At 49.9% G+C, this 14,702-nt stretch overlaps 4 protein-coding genes across 12 annotated transcripts; all 4 read right to left on the minus strand.

Annotated features, from left to right (window-relative positions):
- Nucleotides 1–622: 622 nt before the first annotated feature.
- Nucleotides 623–6,539, minus strand: pex1 (peroxisomal biogenesis factor 1). 2 transcript variants are annotated; one of them, XM_085939828.1, is made up of 23 exons: nucleotides 6,331–6,539; nucleotides 5,884–6,033; nucleotides 5,739–5,822; nucleotides 5,553–5,667; nucleotides 4,884–5,443; nucleotides 4,697–4,816; nucleotides 4,495–4,624; nucleotides 4,285–4,391; nucleotides 4,136–4,215; nucleotides 3,923–4,058; nucleotides 3,764–3,860; nucleotides 3,500–3,670; nucleotides 3,280–3,434; nucleotides 3,026–3,215; nucleotides 2,784–2,950; nucleotides 2,587–2,721; nucleotides 2,286–2,350; nucleotides 1,976–2,118; nucleotides 1,789–1,892; nucleotides 1,366–1,731; nucleotides 1,117–1,284; nucleotides 922–1,052; nucleotides 623–856 (listed from the first exon to the last, which is right to left on the minus strand). In XM_085939828.1, exons 1-23 carry the CDS (start codon nucleotides 6,430–6,432, stop codon nucleotides 784–786), a joined length of 3,549 nt encoding a protein of 1,182 aa, XP_085795954.1. In that variant the 5' UTR covers nucleotides 6,433–6,539; the 3' UTR covers nucleotides 623–783. The 2 variants fall into 2 exon arrangements, with proteins under 2 accessions (XP_085795954.1, XP_085795953.1); XM_085939827.1 differs by having other exon boundaries at nucleotides 3,500–3,860.
- A 225-nt stretch (nucleotides 6,540–6,764) lies between these two features.
- LOC147041292 (calaxin-like) lies at nucleotides 6,765–8,209 on the minus strand. Of its 3 annotated transcripts, none has more exons than XM_085939901.1 (7): nucleotides 8,061–8,209; nucleotides 7,845–7,937; nucleotides 7,575–7,727; nucleotides 7,395–7,499; nucleotides 7,176–7,324; nucleotides 7,004–7,108; nucleotides 6,765–6,922 (listed from the first exon to the last, which is right to left on the minus strand). In XM_085939901.1, exons 2-7 carry the CDS (start codon nucleotides 7,900–7,902, stop codon nucleotides 6,866–6,868), a joined length of 627 nt encoding a protein of 208 aa, XP_085796027.1. In that variant the 5' UTR covers nucleotides 7,903–7,937; nucleotides 8,061–8,209; the 3' UTR covers nucleotides 6,765–6,865. The 3 variants fall into 3 exon arrangements, with proteins under 3 accessions (XP_085796027.1, XP_085796025.1, XP_085796026.1); XM_085939899.1 differs by having other exon boundaries at nucleotides 6,765–6,925; nucleotides 8,061–8,208; XM_085939900.1 differs by having other exon boundaries at nucleotides 6,765–6,925; nucleotides 7,845–7,977; nucleotides 8,061–8,201.
- A 26-nt stretch (nucleotides 8,210–8,235) lies between these two features.
- On the minus strand, nucleotides 8,236–13,144 carry sytl1 (synaptotagmin-like 1). Of its 6 annotated transcripts, XM_085939868.1 has the most exons (14): nucleotides 12,735–13,025; nucleotides 12,255–12,375; nucleotides 11,345–11,483; nucleotides 10,987–11,138; nucleotides 10,787–10,898; nucleotides 10,665–10,716; nucleotides 10,372–10,476; nucleotides 10,128–10,297; nucleotides 9,925–10,027; nucleotides 9,527–9,688; nucleotides 9,261–9,339; nucleotides 9,096–9,192; nucleotides 8,787–8,992; nucleotides 8,237–8,717 (listed from the first exon to the last, which is right to left on the minus strand). In XM_085939868.1, exons 3-14 carry the CDS (start codon nucleotides 11,479–11,481, stop codon nucleotides 8,572–8,574), a joined length of 1,521 nt encoding a protein of 506 aa, XP_085795994.1. In that variant the 5' UTR covers nucleotides 11,482–11,483; nucleotides 12,255–12,375; nucleotides 12,735–13,025; the 3' UTR covers nucleotides 8,237–8,571. The 6 variants fall into 6 exon arrangements, with proteins under 6 accessions (XP_085795992.1, XP_085795995.1, XP_085795994.1 ...); XM_085939866.1 differs by lacking the exons at nucleotides 12,255–12,375; nucleotides 12,735–13,025 and adding an exon at nucleotides 13,034–13,144 and having other exon boundaries at nucleotides 8,236–8,717; XM_085939869.1 differs by lacking the exon at nucleotides 12,255–12,375 and having other exon boundaries at nucleotides 8,236–8,717.
- On the minus strand, nucleotides 13,035–14,423 carry cd164l2 (CD164 sialomucin-like 2). The gene is made up of 6 exons (XM_085939907.1): nucleotides 14,345–14,423; nucleotides 14,175–14,261; nucleotides 13,965–14,057; nucleotides 13,865–13,900; nucleotides 13,639–13,792; nucleotides 13,035–13,169 (listed from the first exon to the last, which is right to left on the minus strand). The coding sequence occupies exons 1-6, from the start codon at nucleotides 14,421–14,423 to the stop codon at nucleotides 13,154–13,156; spliced, it is 465 nt and encodes a 154-aa protein (XP_085796033.1). The 3' UTR covers nucleotides 13,035–13,153.
- Nucleotides 14,424–14,702: the final 279 nt, after the last annotated feature.

The following is a 14,702-nucleotide window of genomic DNA, read 5'->3' on the forward strand; positions in this document are numbered from 1 at the left end:
AGAGATGCCGTGACAGTTCAAAACAGCGGACGTATACCATGCGAGTGGGTGACGCCATCTTCCTCGGTCCACAGCCTCTTTTATTCTTTCTTTTATTATTTTATTTTTATTCTTCCGCCTCGTGCACCAACTAGTTCCCACGTGCGTTACGCATTTTAAGACACCTTTACAACGCTTATGGTGCAAAACCGCTTAGGTCGAAAAGAAGTGTTTAAATATATGAGATGAAGTACAGAAAAATAATATAAACAATATAAAAAATAACATATGAGACGTGTGTCGTAAACACGAAAAGTGTAACTCGAGTAAATCGTAAACTGTGGACCCCCTGTACAATCTTTGCAAGAAACCGAGGAAGACAAATGTTCATTTCCCACGTTAGCGACAATGTTAGTTCCAACAATAGCTTCTAAATGTAGCTTCGGTGTTTGCCTCAAGATTGCCTTCAATGTAAGGTGCCTCCAAGCACTTTGCAGATATGCGCACATGAAGCGAGAAGATTAAATACACACAAAATGTTGGTTGGATTAACGTCACGACTTTCTTAACTTACTCGTATGTGCTGATGTATAGTAAATATTTTTTTTTTTGTGGGAGTGGTAAATAAGCTATGGTGAAATAGCCTCCTTGGATTTTTTTTAACTTTATTTTCGAATCTCCAAATACAAACAATTTGGGCAGACATTGTCCGAGAAGAGTGCAGTTGAAACACCAACTAGAAATTAAAAGAACAAAAACAAGAAAAGATAATAAGAATTAACATCTGCCTATTTTGATGCGTCGTCACGCTAACGTGACGCGTTGTCCCGGTTGGAATGTTTGCGTAGCAGTCCTGCCTCCCGAAAATGCCTCGTAACTGCAAACGTAAGAGGACAATGTATTTTGTTGCGCGTGTCACGCGGCGAGTCGTGCGCTACCCACAGTGTCGCGTATCGGCTCCAGTCATCCTTGCCAAGCGACGGTCTGGTGGTGTCCAGAGCGGCAAGCGAGTGGCAGCGACGCAGCAGGAAGCCCGGCTGGCTTATACTGGAGTGGCTTTGCACACGCTCCCCCTAAAGACAGATTTTTTTTTAGAGCGGAAGCGAATGCAACGCGTGTCGTGGACGGCTTGCTCACGTTGGCTCGGCGGTGGTTGAGCTTGATGCAGGCCACCTCCCGCTGAAGGCGCTGCAGCTCCTCGTCGCCGAGCTCACGGAAGCCGCTCTGGAGGGAAGGCATGGCGAGGAGCGGCAGGGAGAAACTGCACTCGGGGGTCGGACTGTCCGAGTCATGTTCGGAGACGCGCTGGGGGGGAAAGAAAAAGTTCACTTTTTAGCCTCTCGCAATTGAGCACCATCAGACACATCGTATCCATATCCTACATACACTGTCTTCGACGGACTCAAAGGAGCTTCCGAAGTAGAGCCTCCAGGCGTCGCCGCCGTTTTGTGGGTGACGTTTGTCAGACGCCAGAAGGTTGGCGGGCTCCGGGCTCACGTAGCCGTCTCCCTCGCCGTCGTCCGCCAGATCGTCGGAACCACTGCTGTTGTTGGGGAACATCATGGAGGACAGGCTCATGTCGCATGTGGTGTCTGGGCCGGCGTTTAGCGCTTCCAGCTGGGCGTTGTAGAGTAGCGCTTTCAGGTCGGCACCGGTGAAGCCGTGGGTTCGCGCCGCCAGCTCCCCCAGGTCCACGTCGGGTGCCAAGGGGACACCGGCGCTCAGAATCTTCAGGATGGCCAAGCGGTCCTCCTGCCGGACGACAAGGTTGTTGAGATGGCCCGGAAACTTCCTGTGACATCATCGGACCTCGCCGGGCGGAGGGCAGTAGAGCGACTTGTCCAGTCGGCCTGGACGTAGCAGAGCCTGGTCGATGAGGTCCGGACGACTGGTGGCGGCCAGCGCGTAAACACCTGAAAGACAAACGTGGTGTCATGAGGAGATGCCACTCTGGCACACTCAACTAGTTTGAGTTTAATCACTCTCACATACACACCTTGCAAGCCCTCGGCACCATCCAGTAGAGTAAGCAGCTGGTTGACGACGCGGTCGGTCACGCCGGTGCTGTCGTGACCCCTCTTGGGTGCCAACGAATCAAACTCATCAAAGAAGACCACGCAAGGCTTGGCCGCCTCAGCCCTATTCCGAGAAAAGCAGTGATTACAAAAAAAAAAGAAGAGGCCATCGAGGGGACGTGATGATTTACGGTTTCCTGAATATTTTTTGCTTACAGCAACCAACTTAAATGAGGTACAGTTGTGACAAGACAAAATGGTGGAATGAGAGGAACGACGAGCGCTTGTCACCTTTGGAAAACGTCTCTCACTGCCTGCTCGCTTCCGCCGATGTATTTACTCAAAAGCTCTGGACCCTGAAACACACACACACACAGGCGCACAAGAGCACACGTGAATGAACGTAGAAATAAAGACACAGCGACACCAAGCGACGCTAACGCCCAACGACACCCAAAGACGCACAAAGGACCAGACAAACACAAATACACCAATAAAAACAGGAACTCTAACAAAAACTGAACTCAATGTTTCAACCATGTGGTGATGCGGTGGCTTCAAACTTTTCTTTGGTTTGTCTGCTCACACATACTTTGATGCTGATGAAGTTCATGCCGCTGTCTTTGGCAACGGCATGGGCCAGCAACGTCTTTCCTGTGCCCGGCGCGCCGTACAAAAGGATTCCTGAGCGATGACGGATGGGAAGCTTGGAGAACAGGACGGGATACTGAAAGGCAACGCGGCCGTGAGTGCCCCTCAAAATAGCCACTTGCGTGTCCTTTGGATGACCTTTGCGGGGAGCAAAATGGTGTCCATCAACTGCTGTCGCGCTTGCGTCAGTCCCCCCACCGTCTCCAGACCCCCTCCGCTGGGACTATGGAGGTCTGCCCCCCACCTGGACGGCGGGATGAAGTCGTCAAAGGCCTCTACAAAGTCCTGACGCGACAGAGGCTCATCTGCAAAAAACACAGCACGGGCTCAAATGACTCAATCCGAGCGGGCCGGTGAGCCCGTAACGTCTTCAAAGTTACCGAAGCTGTTGTTTTGTCGTTGACGCGCCGCGTGAGCGTAGAGGGCTCGCTCCAACAGCAGCTGGAGATCTTGAGGCAGGTAGCCCTCCGTCTCCTTGGCAACAGCGGCCAGGTCCAAATACTCCGAATCCGGCTGGGACGGGCCGCACCTCGTTTGGATGGCACGAAAGAGGATGTCTGCTCTTTGAGCCTACACACGCACACAAACATGAACATTTTGTGCGTGCCAATATACAAATCATTCATCTGTCGACCTTGTCGGGCGGTTGGATGTGGACGAAGGCCTGGAAGAAGTGCGTTCCTTGCGGTTGCGTGAGCGTGCTGTGTAAAGAGCGTTTGCTCTCACTGGTCACTATCAAGCAAATCAGCGCGTCCTCTTCCATCATCTCGTTGACGAGGTCCGACAAGCCTACGACGACCGCAACACCAAATCATACGACGGCGCGACAGCAAGAAAAACGCCGCCGGGCATACTTTGCGCCACGTGCAGGTGCAGCAGCGCCTCGGGGCCGTGCTCGTGTTCGGGCGTGCTCGGCGCCCGGCTCACGTGGTCCAAGTCGTCCAGGAGGACCACGGAGGGCTGCTTCCATTCTGCCTGCGTGAAAACGTCCCGCAACATGTTTCGGATGCTCTCCACCCTTTTGCCTAGGAAAACAAAGCCGTGACCCAAATGTAATAATAATAAAAAAAAAAAAAAAAAAAGGGTTCTGTGCTGCGCTACGACGGACGGACGGGTACCTTGTAACTTTTTGCAATCCAAAACTTCCACGTGCACGTCCAGCTCGTCTGCGGCTTTTCTGCAGAGGGCGCGGGACAGGGTGCTCTTTCCGCTGCCCTACGGAAAAGACACCCAGCTACTATTGAACGAGTCCACTTTCATGCATGACGTCATCTCACCTGCGCACCGGTGATGAGCAGCGCTCCACCTTTGAGTCCTCGCCCGATGACTCCCAGCAGCTCTCTGGCCAACGGAGTCGCCAGCAGACTAAACGAGATGAACTCAAAACCTTTTCGGATTGGCTCGTCCACACCGCTGAAGACGAGAGACGTGGAAAATTATGTTTTGAAAGCAAGAGTTGGAAAATGCGGGCTGACACTCTGTCTGCTCACCCTAGACAATCTAAAGAGGGCAGATCTTCTTTTGGCGGGTCCGCTTGAGCAGCGGGTGCGGATGCTGGTTCCCGGACTACCTGGACGTGAGACGCGACGCGTGAGATGAACTTGGAATGAATCGGTGTGTAACAAAACAAGGTGTCAACCTTGATGTGCTTCTTCTGTAAGACGGAAGGTGAGAGCAGGAACAGCTGGTCGGGCGCTTCGCTCTCAGCTTCTGGTTTTAGCACCGTGACGGCAAACTCCAACTTGTCTGGAAGGAAAAGATCCACGTGGTCAGGTGTCTTGGAACTGAAACGACCCAAAAACATGACATGTAAGCAGGCGGTAATTAAAGACACTCGGATGTGAATCACCGTCGGTGGCGTGTATGAGGATGGAGCCGACTTGTGGCGTCAAGCAGGCCAAAGGTTGGTGAGTCTGGCTGTGCAGCCAATCGAGGAAGGCTGTCTGGACGGCCTCCTCCTCAGACTCCTCCGCCTCCAACTGAGGAGGAAGACATTTTGGGAAAATGCATCAAGAATGACATGAAGAGCCAGGCATCAGTTTGAGACGCACCGATGGTGTTAGAGGCTGGAGTTGAATGAAGGTCGCCACTTTGACGGTGGACTCGACCGGCTTTATTCTCACAGCTGAATGTGGGAGGATGTTGAGCCTGACACACAGGGTTGGAGGAATCTGTGGCACAAAGAAAAATCATCGCAGAGAAAGCTCGGATGAGTGAATCGCATTTTGTCCGTCTTACCCAGACTCGACCGGTGTGAATGTCTCCCTCCGTGCGTCGTTTTTGCATATTGCTCCCGTGGCACACCAAGTGCACAACCGTGGCCTCTTGTCCTTTCGCCTCCTCTGAGCTCTTCTTCTTCTCCAAATTAGCTCGCTCCGTGGGCGAAAGCACTTTGGACAGCAGCCCGTACGTCAGTTCCGGCCGAGCTTCGGCAACGTGGAAATCTGACACGTGGCTCAACGGGAAGACGTGAAGCACGCCGGGTGCCACGTGGCCGGCGGCGGCGGCCGGAGACGGAGCGCCGCATACTCTGTAGAGGGCGTCGGCAAGCGAGACGGGGACATCCGGTACTGATGGGAGCTCTTTAAGCGGGGCACCCGCGCCATTTGTCATGTAGCCAAACAGACTTTTCCAGTCCGCTACGCCGCCACGTTGCTGAGGGGGGGCTGAAGGTGTGGGCGGTGGCGCCGAGTGGAAGCGAGGAGGCCCTTCAGGGCGTCCGCCGTGCTCTTTGGGCGTCACCGCGAGTTCCGTGAAGGTCTCCAGGCGACCGTAAGGAACCGAAGGCGACAGTGATGCTGCAAGAAAAGAGGCTAAGTGAGCCAACTTGAAAACGTACTCACAGGAGGATAACAAACATCCAACAAACGATCCAACATGCAGAACGTACGATATCGCATGTTATACCTATTTGGATGTAAATGACTGTGTGGCCATCCACCCATACAGGAAGAACAGCACCTGGGAACACCACTCGAATTTGATCCAAAAGCTTCTGCTCCAGTGCGCCACTATGGAGCTCCTGGAAATATCAGGACATATGAAGGACACGTGCAATTATTTTTGTCTCTCTCAAGTCAGGCGAGAACATACCAAGATCTCCCAGTCGTCAGCCGAGAGCGGCTCCGCGAACACTCGATGCACCGACGACACCTGCTGACAGGCCCTCAAGAACCCCTGAGGAACACAACCAGCGAGTAAACCAGGCGCGGTGGCACGACAACAGACGGACTTTTACCTCCTGTCCGTCCTGCAGGCCCAACTTCTCTGCCAGGTGCCTGCACAGCTCCACGCGGTGATCATCCAAGCCACAGGAGCTGCGGCTCACAGTCCAGCTGAGGAAGGCCGGAGGACTGTCGTGGTTGCTGGAAAACTCCAAGGCCTGGTTCTAAGACAAAAGTCACTAACGTCATGCTGGAGGACAGGAAGCAGTAGACAATGTATAACATGGACCAATAAGTGCTAGTTAATGTCTTTTTTTCTTCGAATCATATCTAAACCTTTTCTTCTTTCGTGTTTGACATCACGTTAGCATTTCTAAAAACGTGTCATAGACTCCAGTTTCTCAAAGGACTCACAAAAACGGACTCATTCAGAGTCCTTCAAATTTAAAGCAATTCAATCATTCATTCACTCACTCACACATTCCAAAGTCGACAACCGCGGCTAACTGTCGCTAGCTTACCTCGTTCAGTGACAGATGGGAAATTAACTTAGCGGGTACATGGAGGAAGCAGTTTTTAGCGTTGATAAATACAACCGTCACGGGGTGGATGCCGCTGAACATGTTGCAGCCTCACACATCAACTTTGACAACATAAAAACGTGACACCTGGCCTTCATAGGTTCTCGGGATAAACACGCGAGGAACGCCCATCGATGCGCTCTGACAGCGATTGGTTTCAAAGTCAAAAACGGATACGGTTTTTTTTCTTCCAAAATAAAACCTCAAAAACCTTACCACTTCCGAAAAAGAAAGTTTCAAATTACAATTTATAATTGTAATAATAAAGTAATATTATAAAATAGTTCCGGTCTGTTTTTGAGGCACGTGAGGGGAAAACTAACTGTAAATACAAAAATGCAAAATTTACCAAATAAAAAAATGAAGTTGTCTGATTCACTGCAGCCACATGTGGATATTTATTGAAAAATAACATTAAAATGACATTTTTATTTACATATTAGAAAACAATGAACAATTAAAAATAGTTGAAAGCTTATGGACTTCTGTAGTGCTTTTTATTACTGAAGACGCGCTGCTCAAACATCTCAATCTTCTGTCGAAACAAATATTAGATGAATTAATGATTCACTTAGTGTGCCACCAATGTATATCATCATTTGCCAGCTCTTACCGTGGCGTTGGGGAGGCACTTCCCGAAAGCTTCGAGCACGATGTTCAGCTCTTTTACCGACTTTTTGTAGTCTTCAAAAGACAGTCTGTCGTCATTGTCATGGTCCTGTCGATGGAAGTGTTATGATGTTAAGTTGAATGGAGCCAGTGGTGTGCAGTGCTCGAGGTCTCACCATCCTCTTGAGGGTGATCTCCACCAGGTCTTTGATGCTGTCATAAGGGTCTTCTTCGCCATGCATCTTCAGGCAGTTCCTCACCAAGAGAAGGATCTCCTCCCTGGCAATGTACTCGTCTCCGCTCAGGTCGTACACGCGAAAGCAGTCTAGTCGGGGGGAAGGAAGGCAGTTTAGCCGGATGAGTTGAAGGCCACTATGCATTTTTATCTCTTTTACATTTGATTTTTTCATCCAAGGAGCCACGAAGGAACACGCACAGGCCCTCCACCCACTCTTTGGAGCTGACAATGTTGTCGTTGTCCCTGTCAAACGTCCTGAAAACTGGAAAACACATCAGCTCTGATCCAAGCACCCCCCCCTCAAATAAATAAATGACATCTGTGTCATAAGCATTACCTCTTTCCATGATGGTGTTGCTGGTGAGACCAAACTCATTGGCCAGTATGCTTCTAAACTTCCTCTCATCCATGGTGCTCTTGCCGGTGGTGGTGGTCTGCCCGAGAATGGTATAATACTCACGAATAAGGGCCTCGACCTCCGTTGGATTGACTGACAAGAAACGTTCATTTGGAGTTTGTTAACATTCGAGTTTCCATCTTGCCAATAATCTGGAATTGTAACACAAACCACAATGGCCACATTTCTTTTGTCAGCAAAGCAACTCACAGTGGTCCACTTGTTTGGAGATGACCTTGGCGAGGTTTTGGATCAGCCTCTTGGACATGTTTGTACCCTAATGTTGACCTCTAAACAGGCAACCTGGGGTCAGAAGTTAACGTGTAGTCACCTTAGCATGCAGCTAGCAGATAAGAAACAAAAGGTAGCACAACCAAACCAAAAGGAAATGTTTTTTTTTTTTTTATATGGAATTTGTCGCTTTACCTGTCTGGCTAACGTCATCGCTTTCAACCTGACTAGCGTGGGAGCATGTCCGTCCACCTGGCAACCGAGAGGTCTCGCTGCCGGGGGGATGGAGGCAGGAAGGGCAGTGTTGGAGTATGCTCCGTGGAGTGAAGAAAAAAAAAAATGGACCACATTTTGTTGACAACATGTCTTTTATTAACAAGTTGAGTGGATTAGAAGGCAGAGTTTTACTGAAGAGCGGTCACGTCTCGCCATCGTACTCTGGACCAAAGCTTTGATGATGTCATGAGACGTGTGTCTGACATTTTGAGCCTCCAAAAATGTACATGATACAAAAGTGTTGTGCTTTTACGCATGAGCAAGCTGGATCAACGGGTTTCGCATTTAATCACAAGAGGAAATGACACGCTCACAGCTGTAACACGAGAACCAAAGAGGAACTGACATGATTATTGTCATCCTACAGCTCATTTACAATACCTACCCTAGGAGGAATGATTGAAAAAGTACAGAGTCTTGGCACATGCCGTCACTCTGACGAGCGGCTCGTCAAGTTGGTCCTGATGGGCAAGCTGGCTTCGATCCAGTGGTTTTGGTTTCTGATCACGGCCGTCCATACTGAGACTTCTTCTTGCGTGGAGTCCATCCATCTGACCGTCTGGCCGTAACTCTGACCTGCACGATGAGACGGCGTCTTGAATGTACTTTCAAACCGTGCTTTGAACGGCCCGGACGGAGTCCTACTGGTTCCGCAGCTGAGGCGAATGCCGCCAATTACGTGTTGCTTGAAGCCCTCGCGCTTCCACACGCTCAGCTCGGCGCAGGCCTCCTCCAGGTCGCTGCTCCGGAAGCCGTCGTACACCATGGTGTGGTTGTAGGACGGGTTGATGGAGCGCTTTACCACCTGCGTCTTCTGGCCGCTCTGGCAGCCGGCGTCGGGCAGGATGTAACTTGCGAGAGGCCCAAAAAAAACGCAGACAGCTGACAACATCCGCTCCTCGCCGGCTCGCCACCTGACGTCATCGGAATCGACACGAGGACGAGGAGACAAACCTCTTCACAAAGGAGTCGATGGCGCCCCCTCTTTTAGACAGCAGACCCCGAGCCTCCTGAAGCCAAATGTGAAGCTCACCCGTGAGTGGGAGACCACCTAAAGTCACAGAAAGGAGATGTCGGCATTCAAAATTGGTCTTTAAGGCGCTTGTTTGCTTTGCTCACCCTCAAATCCCTCCGGGATGAACTTGATGGAGAACAAGAGTGTCCCGTGGCTGCTGACGCAGTCCGGCCTCAAGTAGAACTGCCACGTCAAGATTACACGAAGAAGCTCAGTTGGAATTCAAAGAGCTCCTCCAGCAAGGAAGTCAAATTATGTAACAGCAAAAAGCACCCCCCCCCCACCCCACTTGAGAATAAAGCAATCAGTGAATTGTGCTGATGTTCCGAAATAAGTGGCCATTATGTTCGTGTGTGTGTTTGTGAGTCACCCGCGGCTGCAGGTCCTGCCAAAGTCGTCGCGTGCTGGTCCAGTCCCAGACGCCCAGCGCCACCTCCACCTCACCCAGGAAAACATTCCTGGCCAGAGGCTCGGCGTGCCACACAGATAGGTTGAGGGTGCGACTATTCAGCTCGTTTTGGCGTACTTTGTACTGAGAAAAAAAACAAAAAAACAATTCACTTGGCAAATTCTCTGCCATTTGTATTTTTTATAAAGACTTACCAGCCACATCATTAGGTACAGTTGCATGAAAAATCAGTCGATAAGGATAAAAATGATTAAAGTGATCTGATATTGCAGCGTTGGCCTTGTGTTTTCGCAGCTCTCGTGTTGGAGCTCATCGGCAGGTGTACCTAATGTTGTGTCCAAACTGTGCGGCACTCTCACTTTGAGCGTCTGCTCGAAGACGGGGTTCTGCGTCCGCTTCTTCACAGCCGTTTTCCTCTTGCTGCGATTCGACATGTCGGGCAGCAAGTAACACTTGACGTATCTGAAAAGTAAGCTCCAAAAGGTGGAGTGGCGTGCCAATCAAACAAATTTGATCAAAGCCACGCTGGCCTTGACCACCACCACCACCTGGCAACACTCACGGATCGGAGCGGTTCTCATCGGTCGCCGCCGAGATGTCCTCACAGCGGTGCACATTGACGCGCAGCTCCCCCTTGTGGCCGTCGTAGGCCAACGAGAACTGAATGCGGCCCCGCACCTCCACCGCACCGAAGACCCCCGAGCTAAACAGACTCATCATGCCGCCGCTTAACTACGCGGGACAAAAATCGTGCGTCACGTCAAACGGACTCATCCAGAAGGGCAATAAAATGGGCCTCTGCGCACCGTGAAGCTGGAATGAAAGTTGTTTTGGGGCAAAGACAAAGGTTCCGAGTCTATCGGGATGCTGCAGAGAGACACGGACTCTCTTTTGTAGCGCTGATAGTCTTCCTAAAAAACACATAATATGTAGAGAATTATCTTTTAATGAGGTGTGCGCTAGAATTATTAGTGTTTGCATTCATATCAATGGGAAATTTGAATTATTGGTTATGAGCAACCATAGAGGAAACCCGACATTTATACATAACTTGGCAATGTCACATATGGAAGAATTCCTCCATGATGACTTGACAGACCTTTGTTGCCGTCGTGTTCCTACTTGGTGTGGACACAAAACTAGATGGGCTTCTGTAAAACATATCAAAAAAAAGTTGTCAAAAGTCAACAAGCAGATGACTTTGGGGAAAGACATACTCACGCTGGACTGTCTTCCGCCACCTCTTTCAATCGCGTCTCGGCCTCCTGAGAAGAACTGCTTGAGGGTTCCTCCGCCTCGCCATTGAACAGACCGGCCCTTGACAACTCCATTACTATGGGGGGGGGGAAAAGAAGACTGTTTACATCATCACACCTTAGTAAAAGTTTGTTGAGACACATATTTGGCTGCCCCAGACTAACCGTTGACTTTTGGCGTGCGGCGGCGTATGGTGGCGCGCACCAGGTCCGAGCCGGACGCGCGGCCACGGTGGCGCCTGCTGGACGCCTCGCGGAACCACGCCCCAGACTGCGAGTGCAGCTGCACCGGGTCGGCTCTGTTCTGCGCCAGCATCCTGTTGACACAGCAAACACGCGCGTGACGGCGGCGTTCTTGTTTGATCATCTCGCAAGGTAATTAGTGAAAAGTGAACCACGCATGGGTGTGTCCTTTTGAAACAACGCCTTGCTCTTATTCCCTCGTTTGAACCAATTCCACGGTCCAAATGCGTTGACCTTTGCGTGGCCAATGTTGCGCGTAAGGCGGCGGTTCACCTCTGACCTCACGCGCCCTTCGTCTTGACGTCGCAGATCCAAGTCTCGCAGGAGCACCTTCGAGATGCTGTCCTGCTCTTCCTCCGTCAGGTGGCTCAGGTCCAGAGACCCCAGGCCATTGTTGGCCTCCACGTCCCCCTCCATGCCTGTCCAAAAAACAACAACTCTGTCATGCGACGAGTTGGAAAGAAAAAAAGTTGCGAGCAACTCCGCCTATTGAGCACATCCTCTCGTGGCAAGGTTTCATGGAACTCTGTCTCACCAGGAGTTTCTGAACTCTCAGTATTGCTGTCAGCTTGTCTTGCAACTCCTGCGGTCCACATGTAACTTGGCGCTTGGCCTCTCATGACCTTTAATTTCAATTGACATCTCATCTGGAGGCAACTCAAAGCTGCCAATTGTTCCTAACCCACAGAGCCATGGGGACATTTCAATGGGAAGAAATGACAGAAAACATCTATTGTTTTGTTTTTTTAGGTTGGACCACCAATGACTCAGCAACTTTTCAATGCAGCTAGGTTTGTTATTCCTGTCTGCTTCCTGCTCACGTTCATTTCAGCAATTTTGCGTGCGTGCGTGTGCACGTTGCCTCCAGGCGGGCCGAGGAGCGACATGGCGCATGCGCAGTGCAGGCGGCTCAGTTGATCCAAACGGAAACTGCGCTAACATCAACTCGAGCTGAAGCAACGCAAAACAAAAGAATGACAAACAGCCATTTCGCGGCATATTTTTGGCGTCTCTTTCACAAACATATTTGCGTATTCTCCCAGCGCATTCTCGCACTGTGACGACTATTTGACGTCTCAAACCTTACGTGTGAGACTAAAACACCTGTCACCAGTTTTAAAGGGCCGGGCAACAAAGCAGCGTGAAAAACAAACAAAAAACAACACGCACACAAAATGGTGTCACTTTACCTTTTAATTGATAGTAACGCGGAGGTCCATGCGTAGAAAGTTTGCCGCAAACTTGTGCTGAGCGTGTGTAGTGGACTGTGTGTGTGTGTGTGTGTGTGTGTTGCGTCAACTCGGGGAACGTCTGTGGGAGGGAGGGAGGGAGGGAGGAGGTGTGCGTGGGATGTAAATGAATGAATACATAAACATTTTGGGATTGATATTCAAATCTGGTTAGATAAACATGAGCAACAACTTCCAAAGCTCAACTTTAAACAAAACTTCAAAGAACAACCAGAAAATAACATTTTAAACAAAAAAAAACAAAGACCTGCTTTTCTGCCGTGCACACCTCGGCCACTTAGGGGCAGTGTGGTGCAATGCATGCATGGAAATACTCACTTATAGTAGAATTAAAGGTATTATTGAAATATTTCGATGGACTACTTTGTTTAATCGAAGTCGACATTTGTCCAAAGAATGCTCAGAATGAGAACGACTCACCCCGGCCCCTTCTTTTGTCAACAAAATTGGATGCTGGCCATGGTCGCTGAGGTTTTGTGAGGGTCCATTCAAGCCTTTTTGGTTCTGGGCCAAATTGGGAGTGAGTGAGTGAGTGAGTGAGTGAGGGGTTCCGGAAAGTGCCTGCTCAGAGGCCTCGATCGGGGTGAATTCCACCCCAATCCACACTGAGGAGATCAACTGGCAATTAAAGAGTGAAAATGCACTAAACACAATTCAACACAAAATACATACACACAAATGCTAAGTGTAGAAGGGAAGTGATGTGCTTCCAGCCCTACTTGAAGGGGTAACAAGGGGAGGGGGATCACGGCGACCAATCGTAAAAATGCCGTGTCTTGTCGTCACCATCCCGTGAGTCACTCCATCCTTTCGACGTCCTTGGTCGCCGCTCGGTCACCTCACTGAGGTTGCTCTCTGCACGCACGCACGCACACGGATGACGTCAAAACTGGGATGCAACTTGGACAGCATGTGGACATAAGTATTGGGACACTAAAAATGTTGTCTCCTACTACTTTTAGCCATCAACAATGAGTGCGATGTACAGTCATTGTGCCTGTGATGGAATCACAACAAAACATAAAAGCACACGCAAAATCTGACGGTCCAAATTAAGTTTAATACTAGTTTGCATACTGGACTGATGTGCCTGGAGCAGCAGTGTCCCTGTATTGCCACTAGAGGTCACTAATTAATCTATACCGAAATGACTGTCATATTTATTATTTTGAGTGATTACAAATGATAAATATAAAAGATTTATTTAACTTTTGTAATATAATATTCGTATTAATTTCGTCTATTTAAATATAAAATAGTTCAACGCAAATGTTACTTATTTATTTAAGCACGCACGAACACTGTGGGTGTTGCGGAACCTCACATGGGGTCGTAGTCGCTCTGCTCGTTGGACTTGAGGAAGCGCATAGCGAGCACGCCACCGGCCTGCAAGCAGAGGACCAGAACCACGCCGCCGATGAAGCTGGACAAGTTGAATCTGGCCGGCGACAGCTGCGGCCGCGCTTTGTCACCCGCGTCTGAGTGAGAGAAAAACGCACGCTCAGCAATATTGCAAGTCTTGACGCAAGAGTGACGCCGAGTCCTTTTACCTGAGTCACCGCCTCCTTCGGCCACCGTCTCCACCACTGCAAGCAAAAAAACACACAAATTACCGCGTCTTCTTGGCACCATCTAGTGGCGGCGGCGTACCAGTGCAGAGCTCCGACACGCGCGTCCAGCTGCAGTTTCTAGAGCTGTCGGCCACGTTGCCCTGGTCCGTCACGCACACCCCGGTGTCGTTACCTGAGTCACAATGAATGGAATGCTGAATAATTTAGGCGCTACAAACAGCAGCAGCTCACGTTACAGCAGTTGCCATGCATGCTGGAATTACTGTCAATGTGCGTGCGCGTGTTTTACCATCAGGACACAGCTTCCAGACGCAGCCAGTCAAATTGAGCATGGAGTCACCAACGCAGAGGTCACATGACTGAGCTTGACTGCAATCTTAAAATAAGGATGAGAGCTGTCAATCAAGTTAAGCACACCTTTCGTCGACAGAAGGTCAATCAAGTCAGAATAAGTGTTACCCGCTTGGGAATGTACATAGGAAGCCGCCGCCGCCAACAGAAACGCGCAGAAGAACATCTTCACAGATTGATTCTGCATGCTGGACCAAACTATAGTGACCCCCCCCCCCAAAATAAATAAGAATACAAACAAGAAATAATCCCGCTAGAAGGCCGAGTGCTGAGGAGCGATGTGACAATGGCAGCAAGAGAACTAAAAGTGTGTGTGCGTGTGTCTGTGTAATGTGATCCAAACTTTGGTCGCTCGGCAACCATAACAAGACCCACCTCAGGTCACCTGAACACCAAAGTACGCATGTGCAAATACAAAGAGTGTACACTTTAGAATACATGGAGCGGAAATAGGTCACTGATCAAA

This window comes from Syngnathus leptorhynchus, chromosome 20 (assembly GCF_054491065.1).
Source record: "Syngnathus leptorhynchus isolate UIUO chromosome 20, UIUO_Slep, whole genome shotgun sequence".
Classification (NCBI taxonomy): domain Eukaryota; kingdom Metazoa; phylum Chordata; class Actinopteri; order Syngnathiformes; family Syngnathidae; genus Syngnathus; species Syngnathus leptorhynchus.

Coding starts and splice junctions, on each gene's coding strand:
- pex1 (XM_085939827.1), bottom strand. CDS start 6,432: ATGTTCAGCGGCATCCACCCCGTGACGGTTGTATTTATCAACGCTAAA. Junction 5,444..5,552: donor AGTCATTTACATCCAAATAG/GTATAACATGCG, acceptor CTTTTCTTGCAG/CATCACTGTCGCCTTCGGTT. Junction 3,435..3,499: donor GCACCTGCACGTGGCGCAAA/GTATGCCCGGCG, acceptor CGGTCGTCGTAG/GCTTGTCGGACCTCGTCAAC.
- sytl1 (XM_085939865.1), bottom strand. CDS start 11,711: ATGAGATGTCAATTGAAATTAAAGGTCATGAGAGGCCAAGCGCCAAGT. Junction 10,717..10,786: donor GTGGCGGAAGACAGTCCAGC/GTGAGTATGTCT, acceptor TATGTTTTACAG/AAGCCCATCTAGTTTTGTGT. Junction 10,028..10,127: donor GATGAGAACCGCTCCGATCC/GTGAGTGTTGCC, acceptor CTTACTTTTCAG/ATACGTCAAGTGTTACTTGC.
- LOC147041292 (XM_085939899.1), bottom strand. CDS start 7,902: ATGTCCAAGAGGCTGATCCAAAACCTCGCCAAGGTCATCTCCAAACAA. Junction 7,325..7,394: donor CTTGGATGAAAAAATCAAAT/GTAAAAGAGATA, acceptor CCCCCCGACTAG/ACTGCTTTCGCGTGTACGAC. Junction 6,926..7,003: donor AGTGCCTCCCCAACGCCACG/GTAAGAGCTGGC, acceptor TTGTTTCGACAG/AAGATTGAGATGTTTGAGCA.
- cd164l2 (XM_085939907.1), bottom strand. CDS start 14,423: ATGCAGAATCAATCTGTGAAGATGTTCTTCTGCGCGTTTCTGTTGGCG. Junction 14,262..14,344: donor CTATGTACATTCCCAAGCGG/GTAACACTTATT, acceptor CCTTATTTTAAG/ATTGCAGTCAAGCTCAGTCA. Junction 13,793..13,864: donor CGAAGGAGGCGGTGACTCAG/GTAAAAGGACTC, acceptor TCTCTCACTCAG/ACGCGGGTGACAAAGCGCGG.